The 23,014-nt window shown below is 40.3% G+C and overlaps 1 protein-coding gene across 1 annotated transcript; it reads left to right on the top strand.

Moving 5' to 3' along the window:
• Window positions 1–1,183: 1,183 nt before the first annotated feature.
• LOC138958701 (integrator complex subunit 9-like) lies at window positions 1,184–20,631 on the top strand. Its single transcript, XM_070329931.1, has 21 exons — window positions 1,184–1,238; window positions 3,492–3,619; window positions 4,193–4,262; window positions 4,467–4,535; window positions 4,952–5,091; window positions 5,750–5,836; window positions 6,456–6,576; window positions 6,920–7,009; window positions 9,244–9,288; window positions 9,592–9,703; window positions 10,206–10,386; window positions 11,049–11,109; window positions 11,549–11,591; window positions 12,387–12,512; window positions 15,786–15,841; window positions 16,133–16,282; window positions 17,103–17,189; window positions 17,735–17,833; window positions 18,923–19,048; window positions 19,425–19,481; window positions 19,879–20,631. The coding sequence occupies exons 1-21, from the start codon at window positions 1,230–1,232 to the stop codon at window positions 19,993–19,995; spliced, it is 1,974 nt and encodes a 657-aa protein (XP_070186032.1). The 5' UTR covers window positions 1,184–1,229; the 3' UTR covers window positions 19,996–20,631.
• Window positions 20,632–23,014: the final 2,383 nt, after the last annotated feature.

Raw genomic sequence — 23,014 nt, 5'->3', positions numbered from 1 at the left:
ACAAATTTGGCCGTGACTGAAGAACCGACGAGTCAGTTACAGAGCCACAAGGCTCGAGAAAAGGTGCATCGCAACCAGGTTCCTCATCCAACAAGCTTTTCCATTCGGCCTTGTTGATCTTGTATAAACTCCACACTGAAAAGCCCCCCCTCCCTTCCATAGTATTGATGATCGACCGACGGGCGCGGTGGCGTGGTGGTAAGACGTCGGCCTCGTAATCGAGAGGTCGGGAGTTCGAATCCCGGTCGCTGCCGCCTGGTGGGTTAAGAGTGGAGATTTTTCCGATCTCCCAGGTCAACTTATGTGCAGACCTGCTAGTGACTTAACCCCCTTCGTGTGTACACGCAAGCACAAGACCAAGTGCGCACGGAAAAGATCCTGTAATCCATGTCAGAGTTCGGTGGGTTATGGAAACACGAAAATACCCAGCATGCCTACTCAACGAAATCGGAGTGAAGCTGACTATGCTCTCAGAGTATAGTGTGGGGAACCCAAATGGGCAAACGAGCTCACACGTAACCAGACAATTCTGGAACGCTGAAGAAGAAGAAGAAGAAGATGATCGACCTTTGGTACTTTACATTCATGGGGTCAAAATCGTAGAATAAAATTTAAAAAAGTATTTAAACTTAGAAATTTGCTTCATTGTAAAATCCTTCCCTTCTCATTCAAGTAACCACTCGGTGCCCGTTTTTAGAAGGAATGGAGTTTCTGAATTGCTTTCAGATTGGTCCACACGCTTAACTTGATTTAAAAAAGTTCAAGCGGGGGTAGAAGGATACCAACGCTTTGTCGGAGCAATGTTTTTTTCTGCGGAAAAAAATGTTAAAAATTTTCTAAAGAAAAAGCTTAAGCAAAAAATGCCGATGAAAAAGCTCCAAACATTATTCCGCGGAAAAACTATTTATGAAAATAAAGTTTACGGAAGAGAAAATCAAAAAAGAAAACGTCGTAAAAGAAGAATATCTTAAATTGGGAGGAGTTTAAAAAGTGGGGTCATAAAGCTTGTGTTCTGCCTTTATTGTAGTTTTTTTTAAAATTCCAGACAACGAAGACCAGACTTTGTTTGTGCGAGACAAATTGTCAACATCTCACACAACTGGCTCACCTAGACTTATGAATCAAGTTGTCCCAGCTTATTCTTAAACAGTTTGTTCTGTGCGGTGCATATCCTATCAGGGGAGAAAACTCCATTGAGACCCGGCGTAGTGTCCTGGCGCTTCTAAAAGATGAAACTGGTAACCTTACAATAGTAGTTCCGTGGTAATGCAGATCTGTGAACCTTACCTTTGTTAAGGCAACACACACACACACACACTGCGACACAGTGACACACACACACACACACACACACACACACACACACACACACACACACACACCGCTTTGTGCCACTGTCAGAGTGTGAGAGTAGTGTCCAAGGCTGTAATTTGACAACTGACATGCGGCTAATTATATTAGTTATTATGCTCCTTACATATTAATGATATTATGTACAGAAAATTCGAAAGGCAGCATTGTGTAAAATGAAGATTTTGAATTTTGTAGATTTTCATTTTAAGCTCGGGAACTTTCTTTTAACTTAAGTTTTATTAATATTATCCACGATCTTCACACTGTACTTTTTGATGAAAGCATTTGTTAACCATTATTAATGTCATATTGTGTTGTTTTCAAAATTCAGCTTTGTAACCTGCATTAGCATTTGAATGCATATAAATCAGAAATGCGTCATCCTTATTTTGAATGAGCTCACTGTCACACACGCATTCTGGCGTACATTCCACTTATTGTACACGTGTATACTCAGTCGAAGCACTCTCTCAGTCAATATTCGTTCTCGCTACAAAGAACGATTTTACAGTTTATAATACATATAGCTTCACCAGAATGAAAAAGTTTCAGAACAAATCATATCCAACATCTGGGCGGGGATGTAGCTCAGTCGGTAGCGCGCTGGATTTGTATCCAGTTGGCCGCTGTCAGCGTGAGTTCGTCCCCACGTTCGGCGAGAGATTTATTTCTCAGAGTCAACTTTGTGTGCAGACTCTCCTCGGTGTCCGAACACCTCCGTGTGTACACGCAAGCACAAGACCAAGTGCGCACGAAAAAGATCCTGTAATCCATGTCAGAGTTCGGTGGGTTATTGAAACACGAAAATACCCAGCATGCTCCCCCGAAAGCGGCGTATGGCTGCCTAAATGGTGGGGTAAAAACGGTCATACACGTAAAAGCCGTGGGAGTTTCAGCCCATGAACGAACAAAACAAAAAAATTCCAACATCATTCTTGAATATGGCATGTAACGGTACTGGGGTTAATGGGGTTACAGATACTGTGCTTGCCGCGAAGCGTCTGGTCGTTCTGGCTTTGGCATCTCACTCCCGTCTCAGTGCTAAGCCCGGTGTCACGAACTGAAAACTCTGCCTGAACAATCCCTCTCAATGCGGTCAATGCGCATGCGCTAACATGGGGAGATTAATCAGGTCGTGAACAACCTAACCCTAACCCTAACCCTAATCCTAACCCTAACCCTAACCCTAAGGGTCGCATTTTTTAAGTCCAAGATTGGCTCATGAGCATTGACCACATTGAGAGGGATTGTTCAGCAGAGTTTTCAGTTCGTGACACCGGCACTGGAACTGTTCACCAACACTCATAGCAAACTCTTTTTGTTTTGTTAACGTTTTGTCAAAATATATACAGTATTTACATCCAATGGCTGCTACAGTTCAAGGGCTGCAACAGTTCAAGTAAACTCTGTACTGCTATTATTCACCTTATCGTGCCAAGTAGTAACTAGTATATACAGCTTCAGAAGCTTCATTAATCTGTTGGCAGTCTTCTCAATTACTGAATTAGCCCGGTGGAAGTGATGATCATACGGAAAGAAGAGTACCGGGTAACTATTTTGAGATTATTGCATATCTAGTGACCACGAGGAGGAGATCTTCATCTTCATCCGTTTAGCCATCACAATCGTCTTATCGACTATTCTGCCGCTTTTTTGTGCATACTAGATATTTTCCTGTTTCTGTAATCCATCAAACTTGGACATGGATTACAAGATCTTTTCCATGCGTACTTGCATGGACATGTGTTTGCATGTACACACGAATGGGGATAAGGGACTATTAGGTCTGTACATAAGTTGACCTGGGAGATCAGACAAATCTCCACCCATAACCCACTGTGCCGATTGACCGCGATTTGAACATTCAACCTTTTGCATAGGACTAGGAGGCGGATGTCTTATCCACTTGACCAATGCGCCCATCAATCAGGAGATCAGGAGATTGCTGCGATGATTTTGAGATGATCAAACATCAAATTAAAGTAAAAGCACTTTGAGGGCACACAAGACAGTATATAGTGACTGAGAGTTATGCTGAACTATTCACCTGGCTCCTAATACCGTAACCGAGCATTGAATTGAACAAGAACTTTTGATCATTCCCAAATAAATGCAGTTGAAATGAATTTGTGTTTCAGATTTGTCTGTCAAACAATCCGAGCAAGCCATGCTTTGTTCTGTACTTCAAAGGGGTAGCCCTCATGCTGGACTGTGGGCTAGACATCTCACAGCTCACCCATTTCTTGCCTCTTGTCACCATACCAGGGTCAGTTTGCTCGTCCACAAAACGCAAATGCTGTGAACAAAAATTATTGTGTCCCTCTTTTTGTTTTAGGGCACACATGACTTGTCTTTTCTTCAGCTCTCTCTCTCTCTCTCTCTCTCTCTCTCTCTCTCTCTCTCTCTCTCTCTCTCTCTCTCTCTCTCTCTCTCTCTCTCTCTCTCTCTCTCTCTCTCTCTTTGTCTTATGTCTTTTCCTATGCCCACAATGCTAATTCCTGTTCCATCTCTTGTCTGGCAAATGTTTTCTTTACATATTCTCTTCTGCTTGCACCCCACCCCCATTGACAGTACATTAATTCTGTCTCTTGTTCAAATCAAGTTATTTATTTTAAGTATATGCCCATAGGTAGATAGATTTAATGTAAACAAAGAAATTGTTGCAAATTTTGCATACCTTGCATAGATTTGCAGCTGGAATCAACTTGATTTCATTTTCTTTGAGAGGGACACTTTTTTTTGAGAAGTTTATGGAGTTGTATTATGATAAAGTGAGTGATCTTTTGTAAATTTAACTTTCAAAATGTGTGTGTGTAATTTGTGTGTGTGTGTATTTCAGGACTGTGCTGACAAAGGTATCAGACCACTTTGGTGTTGGAGGAGAGAAGCGTAAGCTCAGTGAAAAACTGGTAAGTGAATTGCAGGATTAGACGTGCACTTGCATAAAGATTAACTTTCGTTTGTGTATGATGGTCAGAATTGTCTATTTTTCATTTAAATATTGGTTGGTATCATTGGTATTATTACATCCTGATGTTTGATTGCTTTGCTTTTAGGGATGCATGAAACCAAAATGCTATGCTAAAGTTAACACTGTTTTCTTTTTATTGCAGGGAACAGAACTGAAAGAATGCATGGGAAGAACATTCATCGATGGGGCATTTGAGTTTTCTGTTCCAGAGGTAAGGAACCATTTTTTGCATCTTCTTCTTCTTGACTGGGAATTTTTTGTTGGCATCAGATTTTATACATGTATATTAGAGGACGTTTATGACAGTATTTCACCAGTTTTGTGTTATTTTGTTTTGCCCATTGCATATTTTGTTGTTGTACGCAGTCACAAGTTTTGCACGTTATGTTTTTGTTTTCAAACTAGTGTACAAGTAAAGCTATTTGATATTTTTGTTGCAGATTTAATCACACCTCACAGAATATAGCCTTTAAGTTGAATTCAATTTTCATTAACTTTTTATTTTGTACTTCGTCAGTTCAGATGCACACACTTTGTTATTTTTTTTATCAGCTCTTGACAGAAGAACATGATGTTGTGATCATCTATTTACATGTTTTGCTTGTGTACGTTCTTCTCCCTGTACAGTTTGGGCTGGTGGACATGTCTCAGATCGATGCAATCATCGTCTCCAACTTCACGACCATAATGGCTTTGCCTTACCTCACACAGTTCACCAACTTCAGGGGGAAAATCTTTGCAACTGAGCCAACACTACAGATAGGCAGGTAGGAAGTGCTCGGTTTCTGGTCTGTGCATCATTTTGTGGCAGGGTGCCACTGTAGCTGTTCTAGTCTTATGCCCCGAAATCGAGATATACTGCCTGAATGACGGGGTAAACATTTTCATACAGTGGAACCCCCCCTTTTAAGACCTCAAAAAATCTGTGAAAATCAGGTCTTAAAAAGGAGGGAGTCTTAGAATGGGGGTATATTTACAAATGTTATGAACAAAAAGTCTAAGAAAACTAGGTTTTAAAACGGTGGAAGTCTTGAATTTGGGGGTCTTAGAATAGGGGTTCCACTGTAGTGTTGCCTTGAGCACTGCGAGTGATGTGATCTGTGGAGTTTGGAGAGCTGTCTGTGACAGGGTCTGACTGCTATACCTTCCTGTTACACTCTTACTGATGTCACAGTTGGCATGGCTTATTTTTGCAGGACTTTTAATTTAGCCGAGACTGAGCGTTCCTGCTTGATTAGACTGGCTTTGCTTCCAAGGGGATAGGCGCATTTCAGCTCTCTGTTACAATTTTGCAAAATGTCTTCTCATGTTGTGTTATTCCATGTTTGTACATATATATGCACCATTTTTAGCATGCAGTACTTGCCTTATAATTTCTGTGTTTTTTTCTTTTACTAATTTAAAAAAACAAACTTTTTTGGACAGAATGTACATGGAAGAGATGCTGAAATACGTGGAGAGAAATCCAAAGCTAAAAGGTGCGAGCTTCTGGAAGGAGGACGAGTTTGCAAGGTAAATATCTGAATAAGTTGATAAGGCCAAAAAAAAAAAAAAATAGGTGTGGTTACGGTAACATAGCCAAAAAAAATAGGGTAGGAAGGTACGGTAGGCAATCACTTTTTTATTTTTTACTTTTTTTTCTAATGTGTACAAATTAAACCTACTTGACAGGGAAATAAGTGTGCGACTCGAGCGCTGTCGCTTTCATTGCGTTTTCTGCACTCGTTTTTTCTTTTTTTTCTTCTTTTTTTGACAAATGTAATAAAAAGTTATAGGGTCGGCCCCTAAAAATAGGGTAGGTCGGGTTACCGTAACCACACCTATTTTTTTTTTAGGCCTAAGTAAGTTTCTGCTCATGTGACTGTGAATGCAAAATGCCGTTTAGAAGCACTCACAAGCATAACACTGAAAAAAAAGAGAGATTAATACATTAGCGACTGCTGACTTTTACTTGCATGAGCTTCCTGAATGCATTAGTCATAGTTTTCCCTTCTACTATATATGTATCATTTTTCTGGAGTGATATTCTGTTCAATCCGATCATTTGCAACGTTCTGAGTCTGTCCTTTGTGCAATCTTCTGTTCATTCAGTTCATTTGTAACATGTTTCTGTCATCGTATACTTTATCAGCTTGCTGCCGTCATCACTGAAAGAGGCCAAAGAACCACGGGGATGGCGAAAGTTGTACACAAAGCACGACATCGATGCCTGCTTGTCCAAGGTTCAGACTGTCGGCTACAATGAAAAACTGGTGAGAAAATGTAATTGTGGAAGAAGACAACAATATTTGTAGAATGAAGTTCCAAATTCAGAGAAGCTGCTTGCTTTGATTCTTCTCCTTAAAGGGAACTAATCAGCAGAACTGCAGAAAGAATGCTTTGGGGGCCAAGTGTATCATTGTAAAAAAAAAAATAAATAAAAAAAAAACCACACACACACACAAAAATAAACAGACAAACAAACAAAGAAAATTCACATGCTCGGTGGCCTTTTCTGTTTTCACTATTCCTGATCTGTAACTCTTTGTTCACCTGTTTTGAAGAAATATTTTGTCAGAAATGTAAGTAAATGTATGTATTGTTTTATTTTTGTAGGATGTGTTTGGAGCTCTACAGATAAGCGCTGTCAGCTCAGGGTGTGCTATAGGCAGCTGTAACTGGATTATACAGTCCACCTTTGAAAAGGTAAGGACAAATGTGACCCTCCACCACGGAATGAGTCGCATGTCACCTTTGCATGATTTTCATATTTTTTACATTTTCCTACAGAGTTTGTTATGCTCTATCCAGTGGTGAAAACCGTTTTAGAAAAGAGCAAAAACTGTTTGAGTTATAAGCCTGTGACTAAGGTGACCCTCACACTGTTACCAGACACTCCCCGGACTTATATTAAGCCTAGCGCAGAACCGCGCGAGATGACATGCGACTCATTTCGTGGTGGAGGGTCACAAATATGATTGACAGGTCGAAGGATTGAGCAGGTGTGGGTTTCTGTTGTTCTTCTTCTTTGTTCATGGGTTGAAACTCCTGTTTTTACCCCGCCAGCTAGGCAGCCATATACGCCGCTTTTGGGGGAAATTTCTGTTGTTCATTTTTACTTGTATAATTAAGTTAAACATGACTCCTTACTTCTATGTTTAACTTGTACCTTTTGCTTTCAGCTTGTATATTTGTTTTGGTTTAAACAGTGTTTTTTCAAAAATTCATATGTATTTGAACATGATACATGTTACGGATCATCAACAAGCTCAAGCTTATGGTGGTGACCCTAACGGGAGAATTTAACATATGGATTACGATAACTTGCGACGAGACTTCGACAAGTACTTTTTAAACCAAAACAAACGAGAAACAAACAAAATGTGCAAACATACATATATATATATACATATTTGACAAAAAGCAAAGGCATAATGGAGACAGGACACGACAATAGAATGGACAAAGAATATAAAAGGGAAAGAGAGAGAGGAAAGGAGAGGGAGAGAGAGAGAGAGAGAGAGAGAGAGAGAGAGAGAGAGAGAGAGAGAGAGAGAGAGAGAGAGAGAGAGAGAGAGAGAGAGAGAGAGAGAGAGAGAGAGAGAGAGAGAGAGAGAGAGAGAGAGAGAGAGAGAGAGAGAGAGAGAGAGAGAGAGAGAGAGAGTACATAAGTATACATCACAATTGCATATACCAATAACAATCGCTATAACTTCTTAATTAAATTTAGACTTTAAAGTATCTATATTTGTTTTAGCACTGTCAATGGTGCGCATCATTTGTTGATCTGGAATTTTACATCTAGGGTAGATAGCTTGTTTTGTGTGTTTAGTTTGTTGATCTGGAATTTTACATCTAGGGTAGATCTAAGCTTGTTTTGTGTGTTTAGTTTGTTGATCTGGAATTTTACATAGATCTAGGGTAGATAGCCTGTTTTGTGTGTTTAGTTTGTTGATGTAATAATAATAATAATAATACGAATATTTATAACGCGCACATATCTCACCAACAGGCGACTCAAGGCGCACATACACTCGTTCACACACACGGAGACTTAAAGTCACTAGCACACACACACACCATCAAACATTAAAATATGTACAGTTATTCAGGGTGGGATGGGGTGGGCAGTGTATAATGCATGGATTATTTGGAAAAAAGGAATGTCTTGAGTGCAGATTTGAATGATTCGAGGGACTGTTGTTGGCGGAGGGGGAGAGGTAGTGTGTTCCATTGGCTAGGTGCTTGGAAAGAAAATGAGCGTTGACCTGCTGTTTTGAGTTTGGTGTGGGGGATGTTGAGCTTGAGGGAGTCGGCAGATGATCTGAGTGTTCGTGAAGGGACATAGAGAGAAAGAGAGTCGGAGAGATAGGCAGGGGCGAGACCATGGAGGCATTTGTAGGTGAGAGTGTTGATTTTGTAGGTGATGTGGAATTTTACATCTAGGGTAGATAGCTTGTTTTGTGTGTTTAGTTTGTTGATCTGGAATTTTACATCTGGGGTAGATAGCTTGTTTTGTGTGTTTAGTTTGTTGATCTGGAATTTTACATCTAGGGTAGATAGCTTGTTTTGTGTGTTTAGTTTGTTGATCTGGAATTTTACATCTAGGGTAGATAGCTTGTTTTGTGTGTTAAGTTTGTTGATCTGGAATTTTACATCTAGGGTAGATAGCTTGTTTTGTGTGTTAAGTTTGTTGATCTGGAATTTTACATCTAGGGTAGATAGCTTGTTTTGTGTGTTTAGTTTGTTGTTCTTTTCAAACTGAAAGCACACGAGAGAAGATGGAGAAGAACTGTGTTATTCACAGAAAGGATGTCGAAAATATTCCTTTGAATAATGCATATGTTTACTTGTATATTGTGTGGAGGATGGGGTAAATAAATGTACATTGAATTAATATTTATGCAACGAAACATTACTTTGAACTTTTTTTTCTCCAGATTTGCTATTTGTCTGGCACGTCTACCTTGACCACACACCCAAAGGTATTCTTTTATCTCCTCTGTTGAAAAAAATAGCAAAAGTATGAAAAGGACTGGCTTACATAGATTAGTACAGTGGAACCCCCCTTTTACGACCTTTACAAATCTGAGGAAATAAGGTCTTAAAAATGAGGGAGTCTTAAGATGAAGGTAAATTTACAGATGCCATGAACAGAGCATCTGAGAAAAGAGGCTTCTATATTATAGAGTAGATAACCATTATGAGCACTGAATGTGGTTTAGGTCTGCCACACATACTGTGTAATTTAAGATGTGGCTTGAAAGAGAGTATGTGTATTGTTTCAGTCCATGGAACAAGCTCCGTTGAAGAACAGTGATGTTCTGATCCTGACATGTTTGACCCAGACACCACTGGCACAGCCTGATCCCATGATTGGAGAATTCTGTCAGAACTCGGGTAGGTGCACTAGCTCTGGTGGATTTAGAGTTCCTAGAGAAACCTATACCTTTGTGCCCTTGTGCTTGAGTATATCTTCTAGAGAGCTTGGAGAGATGCATGTCTGCATTTGTGTGTTAGTAACTGTGTCGACATGTGAATACATGTGCGGAAATGGATGTTGGTCCTACATTCAGGGGAAACAAACTTGTTGGAACCATTTGCATGATGAGTTAATGACAGTATGGGGGCCTGGATATTTGGTCAGAATACATCATTTGTTTTTAAATACGCAACACCAGGGTATGCAAATAGTAATCAGTGTTGTTTTCAGACCAACAGGCAAAGTGCAGGTCTAATCAGAAAAATCCGGCCTCAAACTGATCAAATTTTGTTCGCCATTTAGGCATCAAGGGACATTGCTTCTTTTTCACAAGTGAACACATTTAGTTAATCAAGAAGTTGCAGTTGACAATCAGACTGCTACATTTCCATTCCATTAATCCTGCATTCTGGTTTGCAGTGTTAACACTGAAGCATGGTGGAAGTGTGCTAGTGCCGTGCTACCCATCAGGTGTGACGTATGATCTGTTTGAGTGTCTGTCCATGCACCTGGAGTCGTGCGGACTGTCCAACGTACCCCTGTACTTTGTTTCACCTGTCGCTGACAGCTCTCTGGCGTACTCAAACATCTATGCAGAGTGGTGAGTGATCTTTCTGCTTCAAATAGTTCCGGTACAATATTTATAGAATGCATTTATTCATGTCTTCATAGTTATCATGATGAAACAGAGAGCAAAAAGAAACAAGAGTGATGATGATGATGATGAGTTATTTCATGATTAAGTTATAATGGGGAACATGTCATAAAAACCGTACAATACTCAGCACAGCTGGCATCCTGCTGCATTTCTTTACGATTTTATAAAGGGAGGTAAGCAATCAGAACTCAGTGTTCCTCACAGGTGCTCCGCCTAGAGGTCTGGGACCCTCTACTTTGGAGGGCCTGAATTCCAGGAGGTTCATAATCTTGCTTGGCAGAACATTTTCTGAAAATCCGTACCGACAGTACGCTTGATAGCAGATACATGTATCTATATATGTAGTGCGTCTCGGGACCCGCTCTTTTCAGGTTTAGTAAATTTTCATGAATTTCTGGTATGTTTGTGTCCGGCTTCTAGTGCATTCATGGTGCAGGTACGCACAGTTTGATGAGCCCTGCTCCTGTGACCTCAGACACTAAGAATCATTGACTAAACTAGTGGGTTTAAAAGTTTTGTACTTAGTTATTCGATCTTGAAATTGCAGCTGCTCTGGCCTCATCAGCATCATTTGGTTGTGATTGTTCTGTGTTTTCTTATTACAGGTTGTCAAAAGCCAAGATGTCAAAGGTGTATCTACCCGAGTGCCCCTTCCCTCATGCAGAGGTCAGTTGAGGAAAAACAATTACATAATATCAGAGGGTACATGATTCTGCAGATTTCATTTTGGAAAAAAAATTTGATTAGCACACCATAATGATTAATGGAGTGAAACTTTCAAAATGTTTTTGTTGAAAGTGCATAGGGTATTGGAGCATACAGTTAAACAGAAAAGAAAGAAATGCTGCTGGTACGGTCGAACCTGTTCATGCGACCACCTCTCAAAAAGAGACCACCTGCACACATCAACCACTCCGAAGGATCCCAGACAAGTATTTCTTCTATATAATTCACCTTTCCATAGCGACCACCTGTCTATAGCTACCTGTTTTGGTCGGCCCCTTGGGTGGTTGTTAAAGACAGGTTTGACTGTACAAACATCTGCGTCTGTGACACAGGGATGCTGTTTGTTTTTCCGCTGATTTGGTCTGATTGTTTTTTTTAGCTGGTCAATTCTGGGAGGCTGAAGCACTTCAAGGACATCAACGGTAATGTTCACAGGAAATTTTCTTTACTCATATTATATACTGTTAAGCAATCAAAAGTTCAGGAAGCTCTCTGGCGTACTCCAAATCTCAGCACTTTAGTTGTTGGGAACTCTGCATCATTGTTAGTCTTTACAGGGTGACCCCCGATTTTGCAAACTTTTGTTGAAATGGCATCAAAGTCAGACTATTTGACCTACAAATTTGTCACTTTGTGTACTAATAATGCATAAGCTGAAGTAAAATGTATACTAAATATGAAGTAATTTGGCCTAGAGATGCATTTTTGGGGATCACACTGTACTAGAGGTGTAAGCAGATCTTGAACAATCTGTCCGATGACCTGAAATTGTTCTCCACGACTAATAACATGAACATGAAACTTTCCCCTTGTTAATTCTTTTTTCCCCTAGGGAACGCTGGACTTGTGCAAAGAACTAAAAAAGGATGTAGACTGGTCATGTATGCTTTCCTCTGGAGGTGAGGTTTTGGGAATAGACAAATTCCACAAATAACTCTGTCGGGTTCGCATGGGTTGTGACAGAGTGAATGCTTTTGTTGAGGCAAACTTTCCACACATGCCCCTTGTCCACATTTCAGACGCATCCCTCGCTAGTGACTGGCCCATAATGTCACTGGGAAAGTTTGCCTCAATAAAAGCAAGAGTATTCACTCTTTCACAACCCATAACAATTATTTCTGAACATTGCCTATTATACACAAGATCTTTGGAGGTCTGTAAGGACTGAGAATAATGTTTAGGTCTGTACAACATGAACAATAGCTTGTTGTTTTCAGAGTTGGGCAGTGATTTTCGCATGCCTTGTGTGTTGTTCACTGGACACCCTTCACTGAGGATGGGAGACGTTGTTCACTTCATGGAGAACTGGAGCCAGAACCCTGCCAACGCCATCATCTTCACAGGTATGTACTGCTGTTTGAATTGCTCTTGGTAGAGATACTTCTTCTTTTTACATTTAGTCAAGTTTTGACTACCGTATTTGACGGATTACAAGACGCACCGTTTTATAAGTCGCACCCCCGACTTTTTAAAAAAAATTTGGGAAGAGCCACTTATAGGCCGCGTCACTATATTAGCCGCCGTCGAAAAAAATATAATCAGATCGTGTCAATCAATCAAAACAACCAGGCAAACGAAAGTACGGTATTTGGCGAAATCGGCTCGGAGAATAAACAAGTGAAACAAAGAAGAAAAGTGAAAAAGTTTGAAGAAAAATATCACACACACAATTTGTAACCAACACACACATGTAGTCCCGCCCGGAATAAGCTTTTTTGGGATGATTTACGACTTTTGCGCACATTTTGAGCAGACGAAAACACAACATGGCGGCTCTCGCTCCTCCAACTATCGCGAGACACAAAAAAACGAAATCTCGCGCGCGCGAGATCCTGATACATCCGGTGTTTCTCTGTACGCTATCTTGTCACGACGACTTGTTGACAAACGAAGATTCGCGAAAGAAAGAGGAAAGCGCCGAGTCTTGAGTACAGAGATAATAAAGTACCGGTAATCGCTAATCGAGCGAAATGAAAATCCGCGGCGACTTCCATTAGGTGAATGCTATTCAAGTTTAGGTAACGTTTTAGCTGCATCTTTTTATAAGCCGCAATGCGGTTGTTGTTTTTTTTGAAGTCGCGGCTTGTAGTCCGTCAAATACGGTAAATGTTTTAACATAGAGGGGGAATCGAGACGAGGGTCGTGGTGTATGTGTGTGTGTGTGTTTGTGTGTGTGTGTGTATGTCTGTGCGTGTGTGTGTGTGTAGAGTGATTCAGACCAAACTACTGGACCGATCTTTATGAAATTTGACATGAGAGGTCCTGGGAATGATATCCCCGAACGTTTTTTCATTTTTTCTTTTTTTCGATAAATACTTTTGATGACGTCATATCCGGCTTTTTGTAAAAGTTGAGGCGGCACTGTCACACCCTCATTTTTCAATCAAATTGATTGAAATTTTTGTAAAGCAATCTTCGACGAAGGCCGGACTTCGGTATTGCATTTCAGCTTGGTGGCTTAAAAGTTAAGTAATGACTTTGGTCATTAAGAATCTGAAAATTGTAATAATTTTTTTATTTTATATAAAACGATCCAAATTTACGTTCATCTTATTCTACATCATTTCCTGATTCCAAAAACATATAAATATGTTATATTTGGATTGAAAACAAGCTCTGAAAATTAAAAATATAAAAATTATGATCAAAATTAAATTTCCGAAATCGTTTTAAAAACAATTTCATCTTATTCCTTGTCGGTTCCTGATTCCAAAACCATATAGATATGATATGTTTGGATTAAAAACACGCTCAGAAAGTTAAAACGAAGAGAGGTACAGAAAAGCGTGCTATGCAGCACAGCGAAACCACTACCGCGCTGAACAGGCTCGTCAGTTTCACACCGTTATGCACAAGCGGCGGACTACGGTCATTGTGAAAAAATGCAGTGCGTTCAGTTTCATTCTGTGAGTTCCACAGCTTGACTAAATGTAGTAATTTCGCCTTACGCGACTTGTTTGTTCTTGGGTTGAAACTCCCATGTTATGTCATGTTTTTGTACGAGTGGGTTTTTACGTGTATGACCGCTTTTACCCCACCATTCAGGCAGCCATATGCCGCTTTTGGGGGAAGCGTGCTGGATATTTTTGTGTTTCTATATCCCACTGAACTCTTGACCTTTCTTCTTTGAAGCTTTGTCGGAAAGAGATGCTGATGCTGTGTCACCAACTTGACCTAAAACAAAATGACTTGACCTAAACTTGTGGTTTCTATTGTTTGGGTGTAAACTGGAAGTTACATGTACTGACAGGATTACTTTATTTTGTGCTCTTGAAGCTAAATTTGCTCTTTTTTCAGGTAACCTGAAAGCTACCATTAGTTAAAATACCGTATAATCCCTAGCAAACGCCCACCCTCCCTCCGCACAGATTTCGGGTACAAGTAGGGGGTGGGCGTTTGCTAGGTATACACCCCTTTGCAAGATAAAGTGTCATCACATTTTCACGAGAGAAAAAAAGTGATACAACATGTGATTTATGCAATTTTAATGAAAAATAAACACACCCGTTTACCCAAAGAAAGATCAACGTTCTGTGATAGAAAAAAAAGAAGAAGAAAAAACCGGCGAACCATCGAACAGTGTGCACAAATCGTAGATAAAGGAGGCCGACTGTCTTAAAACAAATGTTTTTAAAAGCAAACAAGAAGGGCAAAGCCCATACGACTCACATGCTTGACCTTGACCTTTACATGACCTTGACCATCAGGGTCAAGGTCAAATAACTAAACCTAGCAATGACATCATACACTAAGAACTGCTTTACACATTTTTCCTACCAAAATACATGTGACCTTGACCCAAGGTCAAGGTCATGCAACACAAAGCTGTTAATTCAAGACATAGGAAGTACAATGGTGCTTATTGGCTCTTTCTACCATGAGATATGGTCACTTTTAGTGGTTCACTACCTTATTTTGGTCACATTTCATAAGGGTCAAAGTGACCTTGACCTTGATCATATGTGACCAAATGTGTCTCATGATGAAAGCATAACATGTGCCCCACATGATTTTTAAGTTTGAAACAGTTATCTTCCATAGTTCAGGGTCAAGGTCACTTCAAAATATGTATACAATCCAACTTTGAAGAGCTCCTGTGACCTTGACCTTGAAGCAAGGTAAACCAAACTGGTATCAAAAGATGGGGCTTACTTTGCCCTATATATCATATATAGGTGAGGTATTCAATCTCAAAAACTTCAGAGAAAATGGGAAAAATAGCTGTTTTTTAGGCAACATTTATGGCCCCTGCGACCTTGACCTTGAAGCAAGGTCAAGATGCTATGTATGTTTTTTGGGGCCTTGTCATCATACACCATCTTGCCAAATTTGGTACTGATAGACTGAATAGTGTCCAAGAAATATCCAACGTTAAAGTTTTCCGGACGTCCGGACGTCCGGACGACTCGGGTGAGTACATAGACTCACTTTTGCTTCGCATGTGAGTCAAAAAAGGGGTGGGCGTTTGCTAGGTAGTAACCCCTCTGCACAACTTTTGGCCAAAAGTGGGGGGTGGGCGTTTGCTAGCTACTGGGCGTTTGCTAGGGATTTTACGGCAACAGCTGTGTTCTGTACTTCAGTTTGACTTGATTGTAGTGTTGCTTTTTTACCTCCAGAGCCTGATTTTCCATATCTGGAAGCTTTAGCACCCTACCAGCCTGTCATGATGAGGGTATGTAATATGTTTGCTTTTGTGTGTGTTTGTGTGTGTGTTCGCGTGCATTTATGCATGAGCGTTTTTGTTCGTGTGCAAGATTTGATAAAGCAAGGAAATTGTTGTGCATTTTCTTTGCTGTACTCAACAATTGAATAAGTGGTGTTGAAAAAAGATAGATTTCCTTCCAAAATGAAATTGTTCAAATACTGTTGTCCATGTTTGTCAATGTTTCTTTTCGTCTTCTTCTCAAACCCCAGGGTTACACTTTGACCAGCTCATACGATGATCACTGTTTTCTCTTCATAGGTCTACTACTGTCCGATTGACACAAGCCTGAACTTTCTGCAAGCCAACATCCTGATTCGGGACTTGAAACCACTCCATCTGGTGGTTGCAGAGCAGTATATTACACCTCCTCCCCTGGCTCCTCAGCGCACAGATCTCGTCATTGAATGGGTTAGAGATTTTTTTGAGTGTTTTGCATGTTTAAATTTTGGTTTGTTCTGCCGATTTACACTTGCACACACACATGCACAGCTTCCCACCTGATGATGCTGAGCAGTAGATGTAACTTACCCTTGTGTGTAATACACACACATGTGCACAAACACAGTTGGACACACAGATGTTGGTATGTAATTGATTTTTGTATGTTATGAAATGTGTTAATGTGTCAAGTATGTTAGGCCATTAGGCATAACAGAAGTTTACTGTTGTTCAATTTTTGAGTCACTTGAGAAAAAGTGACTATGTAATCGGTCAGTGTTAGTCTGTCCGGCCGGACGGACTTTTCTCGGAAACTATCAAAGCGATCGGGCTCATATTTTGTTTAGTCGTGACCTCCAATGACCTCTACACTTTAACGATGGTTTCGTTGACCTTTGACCTTTTTCAAGGTCACAGGTCAGCGTCAAAGGAAAAATTAGACATTTTATATCTTTGACAAAGTTCATCGGATGTGATTGAAACTTTGTAGGATTATTCTTTACATCAAAGTATTTACATCTGTAGCCTTTTACGAACGTTATCAGAAAAACAAGGGAGATAACTAGCCTTTTCTGTTCGGCAACACACAACTTAACGTTGGGCTTTTCTCGGAAACTATAAAAGTGACCGGGCTCAAATTTTATGTGAACGTGACTCATTGTGTTGTGAATAGCAATTTCTTCCTGTCCATCTGATGCCTCATATAATATTCAGAACTGCGAAAGTGACTCGATCGAGCGTTTGCTCTTCTTGTTGTTTGTTAACATGAACCCATATGTGCGATTTATAGGAACCTTCACCTCTCACCTACAAGAAGTATGAAGTGCTCAACCTGCCAGTGAAACGACAGTGGGAGACCGTCCACCTTGATCCAGAGGTGAGAAACACATATACTAGTCTGCTCATTGGTTTGTGAACTCCTTCGAAAGCGGTGTATGCTTGCCTGAACGTAAAAACCCATTCGTGCAAAAGCATGAATAAATGTGAAAGTTTCAGCCATGAACGAAGAGAAGATTTTTGTACTATAACTTTATCTATCTAATTTGACTGATAAACAGACACAGGAAAGAGCTTGCACGTACAGAATAGAAATCGTAACTGTAAAACCAAAAAAAGGGAAAACAGGTGTTTAGTTGGAAAACCTAGTGTTGTTCTAAAACAATCGGTTTTTTTTTACAGTTACAGACCTCAGCCCGCCACCTACCTCCCCCGAATCATGCACTCACGCACCCAGACATCCATACACACGCTTGCACAAGCGCGTGTATGCACGCACACACACATACGCACACACACACGTAGACAAACACACACGTAGACAACCACACAGACACATACACAGACACAGACACACACAGGTAACTGAAAATATTCTTTCACAACAGTCACAAAAGTTATGGTTGTGCGATACGTCTCTTCCAGTTAGCGGCAGGTTTGGAGCCAGTGGAAGTGAGACCAGGAGCGGCCATCTGCATGTTGACTGCGTCATTGGCTGCCAGGGACAACAAGTTCATTCTCAAAGTTTGTCATCTTTCCACTCTCTTTTTATGTTAGTGTCACAGGGAGACTACTGCGTCACCCTTCGCAGCAGAGCCTGCCGAGTTGTTTGACGGCCTGAGCGTGGGCTATTTATTCAAGTAGCTTGACATTTTTTGTACATTAGTCGCCGGTTAAACACCTGTCAATTGTAGAGTTCTGTTTGTGATGGGGTCTGGCTGTCTCCATGTATGTTCTTGGAAACCTTTGAGTGACCCATAACAGTTTTTATAGCGATATTTATATAGCTCTACAATCTCAATCCTGTTTGCCTTCAAAGGTAATTCTTGTGCTTTGGGCACTTTGTTACTTAAGCTTAACTTTCTTTTCAAGAAATGACTTGGCAAAACCTTCCTTTTTTTTTAAATGAAAAGTGGATGGGGATGGAGTGAACAAGTTCAAAATAAGATCAGATCTATTTTGAAATCACCGTACACATGCATTTCTTTGATCGCTTTTTGTTGTTGTTCCATTCTTCTTGATTACTTGATTATTATGAAAATAATCAGTCTTTCACAGACAGAGGTGCAACTTCTTCCCTGAGATATAGATTTCTTTCTTTATTTGGTGTTTAACGTCGTTTTCAACCACGAAGGTTATATCGCGACGGGGAAAGGGGGGAGATGGGATAGAGCCACTTGTCAATTGTTTCTTGTTCACAAAAGCACTAATGAAAAATTTGATCCAGGGGCTTGCAACGTAGTACAATATATTACCATACTGGGAGAATGCAAGTTTCCAGTACAAAGGACTTAACATTTCTTACATACTGCTTGACTAAAATCTTTACAAAAATTGACTATATTCTATACAAGAAACACTTAACAAAGGTAAAAGGAGAAACAGAATCCGTTAGTCGCCTCTTACGACATGCTGGGGAGCATCGGGTAAATTCTTCCCCCTAACCCGCGGGGGGGGGGGGTGAGATATAGATAAGTACAGAAGACAATCATTAAAAATTGAAATTTACAAGGGTACCTGGAACATGTGAGATTCGCCTTGTGTTGTATTGTATTGTATTGCATTGCATTATATTGTAAAGACATCATGATGCAGATAATTTTGTGTGTGCAGCGTTTACCTGAAAATCAACAGAGCGATCCTGGAAAGCAGGGGGAAGGAGATGCAACAGCTAACAACAGCAAAACCTACGCCTTTGGGTCTCCGAACATCTCACAGTTTGTTGAGATACTCACACAGGTGAAGACACACTTCTAGCATTCACCAACCATTCAGAGATCTTTGACGTTATAGCTATATTCAACCATTTAACTATTTGCACTGAGTGTAATTTGGTCTGTCAGAAATTCTCAAGCAACATGATGGTTTCTTCTATGACAATTTAATCCACTGTATCAACTAGGCCATTGATTTAATAACCATGTGATCCAACCCGAGTTATTTTTCTCTCTCAATAGTACTTTTAAAGTGAAAGTACATGTACCTTCATGGATCTCCACTTTTTTTCTGAACAATGTCCAAATCCATACTGTATTTATTCCGAAATATTTCTGAGCAACCTTGATGAAAATTGTTTCACTTTTACAATACTCAATTAAAGCCTCTTTGTTTTCAGCAAGGAATCTCCTCCATCAAAGTAGAGGAAACAGAGTCAGGCTCCATCATTCATTTGGTAAGTTCTGTTCTCCCCTCCCACTATGATCAGAAAATTGAGAAGATCACCATCATTACGCCCCCAACATCTGCTCTGTGCTTGATAGTTTACTCTCTTTTCCATTTCTGCTTTTCCTCATTTTTGGTATACTCTCTGATCCAAACTTTGAACGCTCATGAATTTGCTGTCATTGGCCTAATTTAATATATCTCTTGTCGATTTTCAGCACTTGTATTGTATCATTTCTTTGCTCCACTACCACAACCAGAATTCCCCTTTTGAGAATGAAATCAGGGGGGTTGGTGGAGGGTCTGGGTTTTTATTCATAGCCAAATGTTTTACTTCATAATTGTTAAGCTTTGCTCTGATTATTTTGGACTTGCTCGTATTTTACATCTATGTGTGGACATTTCAGCCCAACGATGACACACTGATCCAGGTCGACAGCAGTTCCACACACATCATCTGTGACGATGAGGCGATCAGAGTGCGACTGAAAGATACACTGCTCAAGTGTTTGAAACAGTTGTAGTTTTGTGTGTGTGTGTGTGTGTGAGAGAGAGAGAGAGAGAGAACTGTGTGAATGCATGTGTGCGTAGTCTTGTTGTGCAGGTGAATTTGTGGATGTCATTTGTTTTTACCATAATAAAATGCTGTCAGTGATTTGATGCAGTCACAAAGAAATGTTATTTAGAGAGTTGGCTATTGCCACCAAGAAATAAAGAGTTCGGCATGAACAAAGTGCTGTTGCCTTATTTTGCTCATCACTGAAATACACAGTTTGAAGAAACTGATCAAAATTGATGTGTTTCAAATGGAAGAAGGTGATTGTGTCTGAAGATGTATGATGTGGCGATGTCAATCTCCAAACCTATAAACCAAACCTTTATGTTCGGCTAAAGATACAGATTTTTCTGTAAATGTCTATATTTCAAAAGTTTTGCATTGTATTTTGAATTGAAAAAGAAAGGAAAAGGATAATAGGTTAGTTTTTTAGTTTGAGAAGCAGTTTTGTTCACTTTACCATGAGCAGAAATACAACAAACAAATCAACCAACAAAAATAGGAGAGAGATAGTTCAGAATGTACATGCCTGTGTTTGATGGTGAGTTACATGTGTACTGTATGCAATTTATGCTTGAACAAAATAAAATTCTGCATACATGTTTGTAGACTTTATTTGCAAGTTTTTCTTTAACTAATGGTACAATTTAATCACACAATAATATTAAACTCTCCATCCTATTTCTCTCCTCTCTCTTACACACACACACCCTTTTTCTCACAGCTAGATCACTTGTCTGTGCATTTCCCACATACATTTCCCGGCCACACATATGTTACAATTCATCTACACAATCCACACCCATTCATTTAACCTGTGCCAGATCATAAGTATTCCTTCACAGTTCATCCACCTTTACCAAGAAGGATGAGATAACCGTCTGATGCTGCTTGAGCCTTGCATATTTTCTTATCAAGTTCATGAGGCAGTTTTATCACAGGGAGTGTACAACTTCATTATAGGTACGGGCATAGATTTGAAACCGCATACACATGTATGAGTATCTCATTATCTAATACCATGTACGCAAGAGATATACTTTGGTGTTGCCAAGTTGTCAAATTTGCCAAAGAACATAATCCTGGCAACAGTCTCACCTGAGTTTCATTAGTAATTTAAGACAGCCAAAAATATGAGAACTCCAGGTCTGAAAAGAAGAGGAGGTGTTAAAATTGAAGTTATTTTTTTCATTTTTCATTACTTTATTGTCCCATCGCTGGGAAATTCGGGTCGCTTCCTCCCAGTGGAAAGTTAGCAGCAACGGAGTCGCGCTACCCAGGTGTGTGCGTGTTTAGGTGTATTCAGCCACCTGCACTTATGGCAGAATGACCAAGGTCTTTTACGTGCCATTGTGATGACACAGGGGTGGGAATGGCTTCCGTCTCTGGGTCTGCACATAAAGTTGACCCGTGTCCGTCCCGGCCCGAATTCGAACCTGCGACCTTCCGATCACAAGTCCAGTGCACTACCAACTGAGCTACAGATGCTATAAATTAAAAAACCTGAAATACAGGGTCTGAAGTGGGGTAAGTCTTAAAAAGAAGGGGAGTCCACTGTAAAACAAAGAAACCGAAAAAACAGTAGCAAAATTCAAAGCTGCCAGTTTTGTGACAGTGCATCGTGATCATAAAAGGTAAACAACTGTGGTAACAGAAGTATACGTGCAACAGCTCAGGTTTTATTCAGCTTTATTGCTGGAAGTGGTTGAGGTTGAATCCTGGTCTTTTACCATATCACTGTATCCAAGCTTTTTCCAGTCCTCTTTCAGCATCAGATTCCTGCAAAATGATTGACAATCAGCAAAATCTATACAGTGGGTACAATCATTATAATAATGTCTGAACTTTTATCCCACAAGACACACACAGAGCAAAGTATAACAACCCAAAGACAAAATTTTGTATTGAGCAACCCATTTTCATGTGCAGACAGGGATGGCCAAATCTCACATTTTTTTTACTCGCCAGCCAGGCGAGTAACTTCAAGAAAGTCACTAGCCCCGTGCATACCACAGTTGATCTGCAGTGTTTACATGGCTTGAAAACTCGATATTAAAACCAAAAGTGTTGCATTTGACCAGAATTTTAATTGGCCAGGCGGTTTCTACTAGCCGGGCGGATTTTGTACTCGCCCTGGCGATCGGGCGGAGGATTTGGCCATCCCTGGCAGACATGTGTGTTATTGTATATCGACAACTTGCTGTGTAAAGAACAAAACCATAAAAAGCTCAGTTAAACCTGTCAAACTGCATTTATGGAAAGCAATCTCCGCTCCACAACCCCCTCCGCTGGCACAGGCCACAAAATATGCATGCATGAAATCAAGATAATTGTAAGGCTTCTTTTTAAGCCTACTGTCTATATGATACTTACCGAGACAGTACTATTCTTGCACATTATCTATTATAGGCCGAAAAAATTGGACAAAACGCTGCGTGGGTACAATTATCTCCCATAACCATGCGCCACCGTGGATCCCAAGCACTGTCTGAGTGCTTCCCCCTTACAGGATGTAGGTGGCGCGTCCTCTTTCTTTATGAGCTGCAGACCCTCAAAAAGCCCATAACATATCAAGAGGGGAGGCGGGAGGGAAACTCTAATAGTACTGTCTCGGTAAGTATCATATAGACAGTAGGCTTAAAAAGAAGCCTTACAGTCAATATAACACTTACCTCGACAGTACTATTCTTGCACAGAATACCAGAGTGGTGTGAGGGTGATATGTAGAGTATTAAACTCCTTAATCAAAATCACTTAAATCCAAGGATTAAGATACCCAGGCAATTTTCGAACAGTACTACTGTAAAAGAAAATATACCCAAGAAAAATACCTTAGACTGACGTGACCATGCTGGCAACCACTGCTTTGGCAATGCCATACGACTGGTCAAGCCTGAGACTGGAAAAGTCTCGCATATAGTGGTTAATAAACGTGGCTGGAGTCTTCCAGAACGCGACCGCCATTATGCTTTGGAGCGAGGCACCCC

Source organism: Littorina saxatilis, linkage group LG2, assembly GCF_037325665.1.
Source record: "Littorina saxatilis isolate snail1 linkage group LG2, US_GU_Lsax_2.0, whole genome shotgun sequence".
Lineage (NCBI taxonomy): Eukaryota > Metazoa > Mollusca > Gastropoda > Littorinimorpha > Littorinidae > Littorina > Littorina saxatilis.
This window is presented reverse-complemented; position numbering and strand designations above follow the sequence as displayed.

Excerpts from the sequence above, each read along its gene's own strand:
- LOC138958701 (XM_070329931.1), top strand. Across the intron at positions 5,837-6,455 it reads AAGGAGGACGAGTTTGCAAG|CTTGCTGCCGTCATCACTGA; the intron begins GTAAATATCTGA and ends ATACTTTATCAG. Across the intron at positions 9,289-9,591 it reads CCTTGACCACACACCCAAAG|TCCATGGAACAAGCTCCGTT; the intron begins GTATTCTTTTAT and ends GTATTGTTTCAG.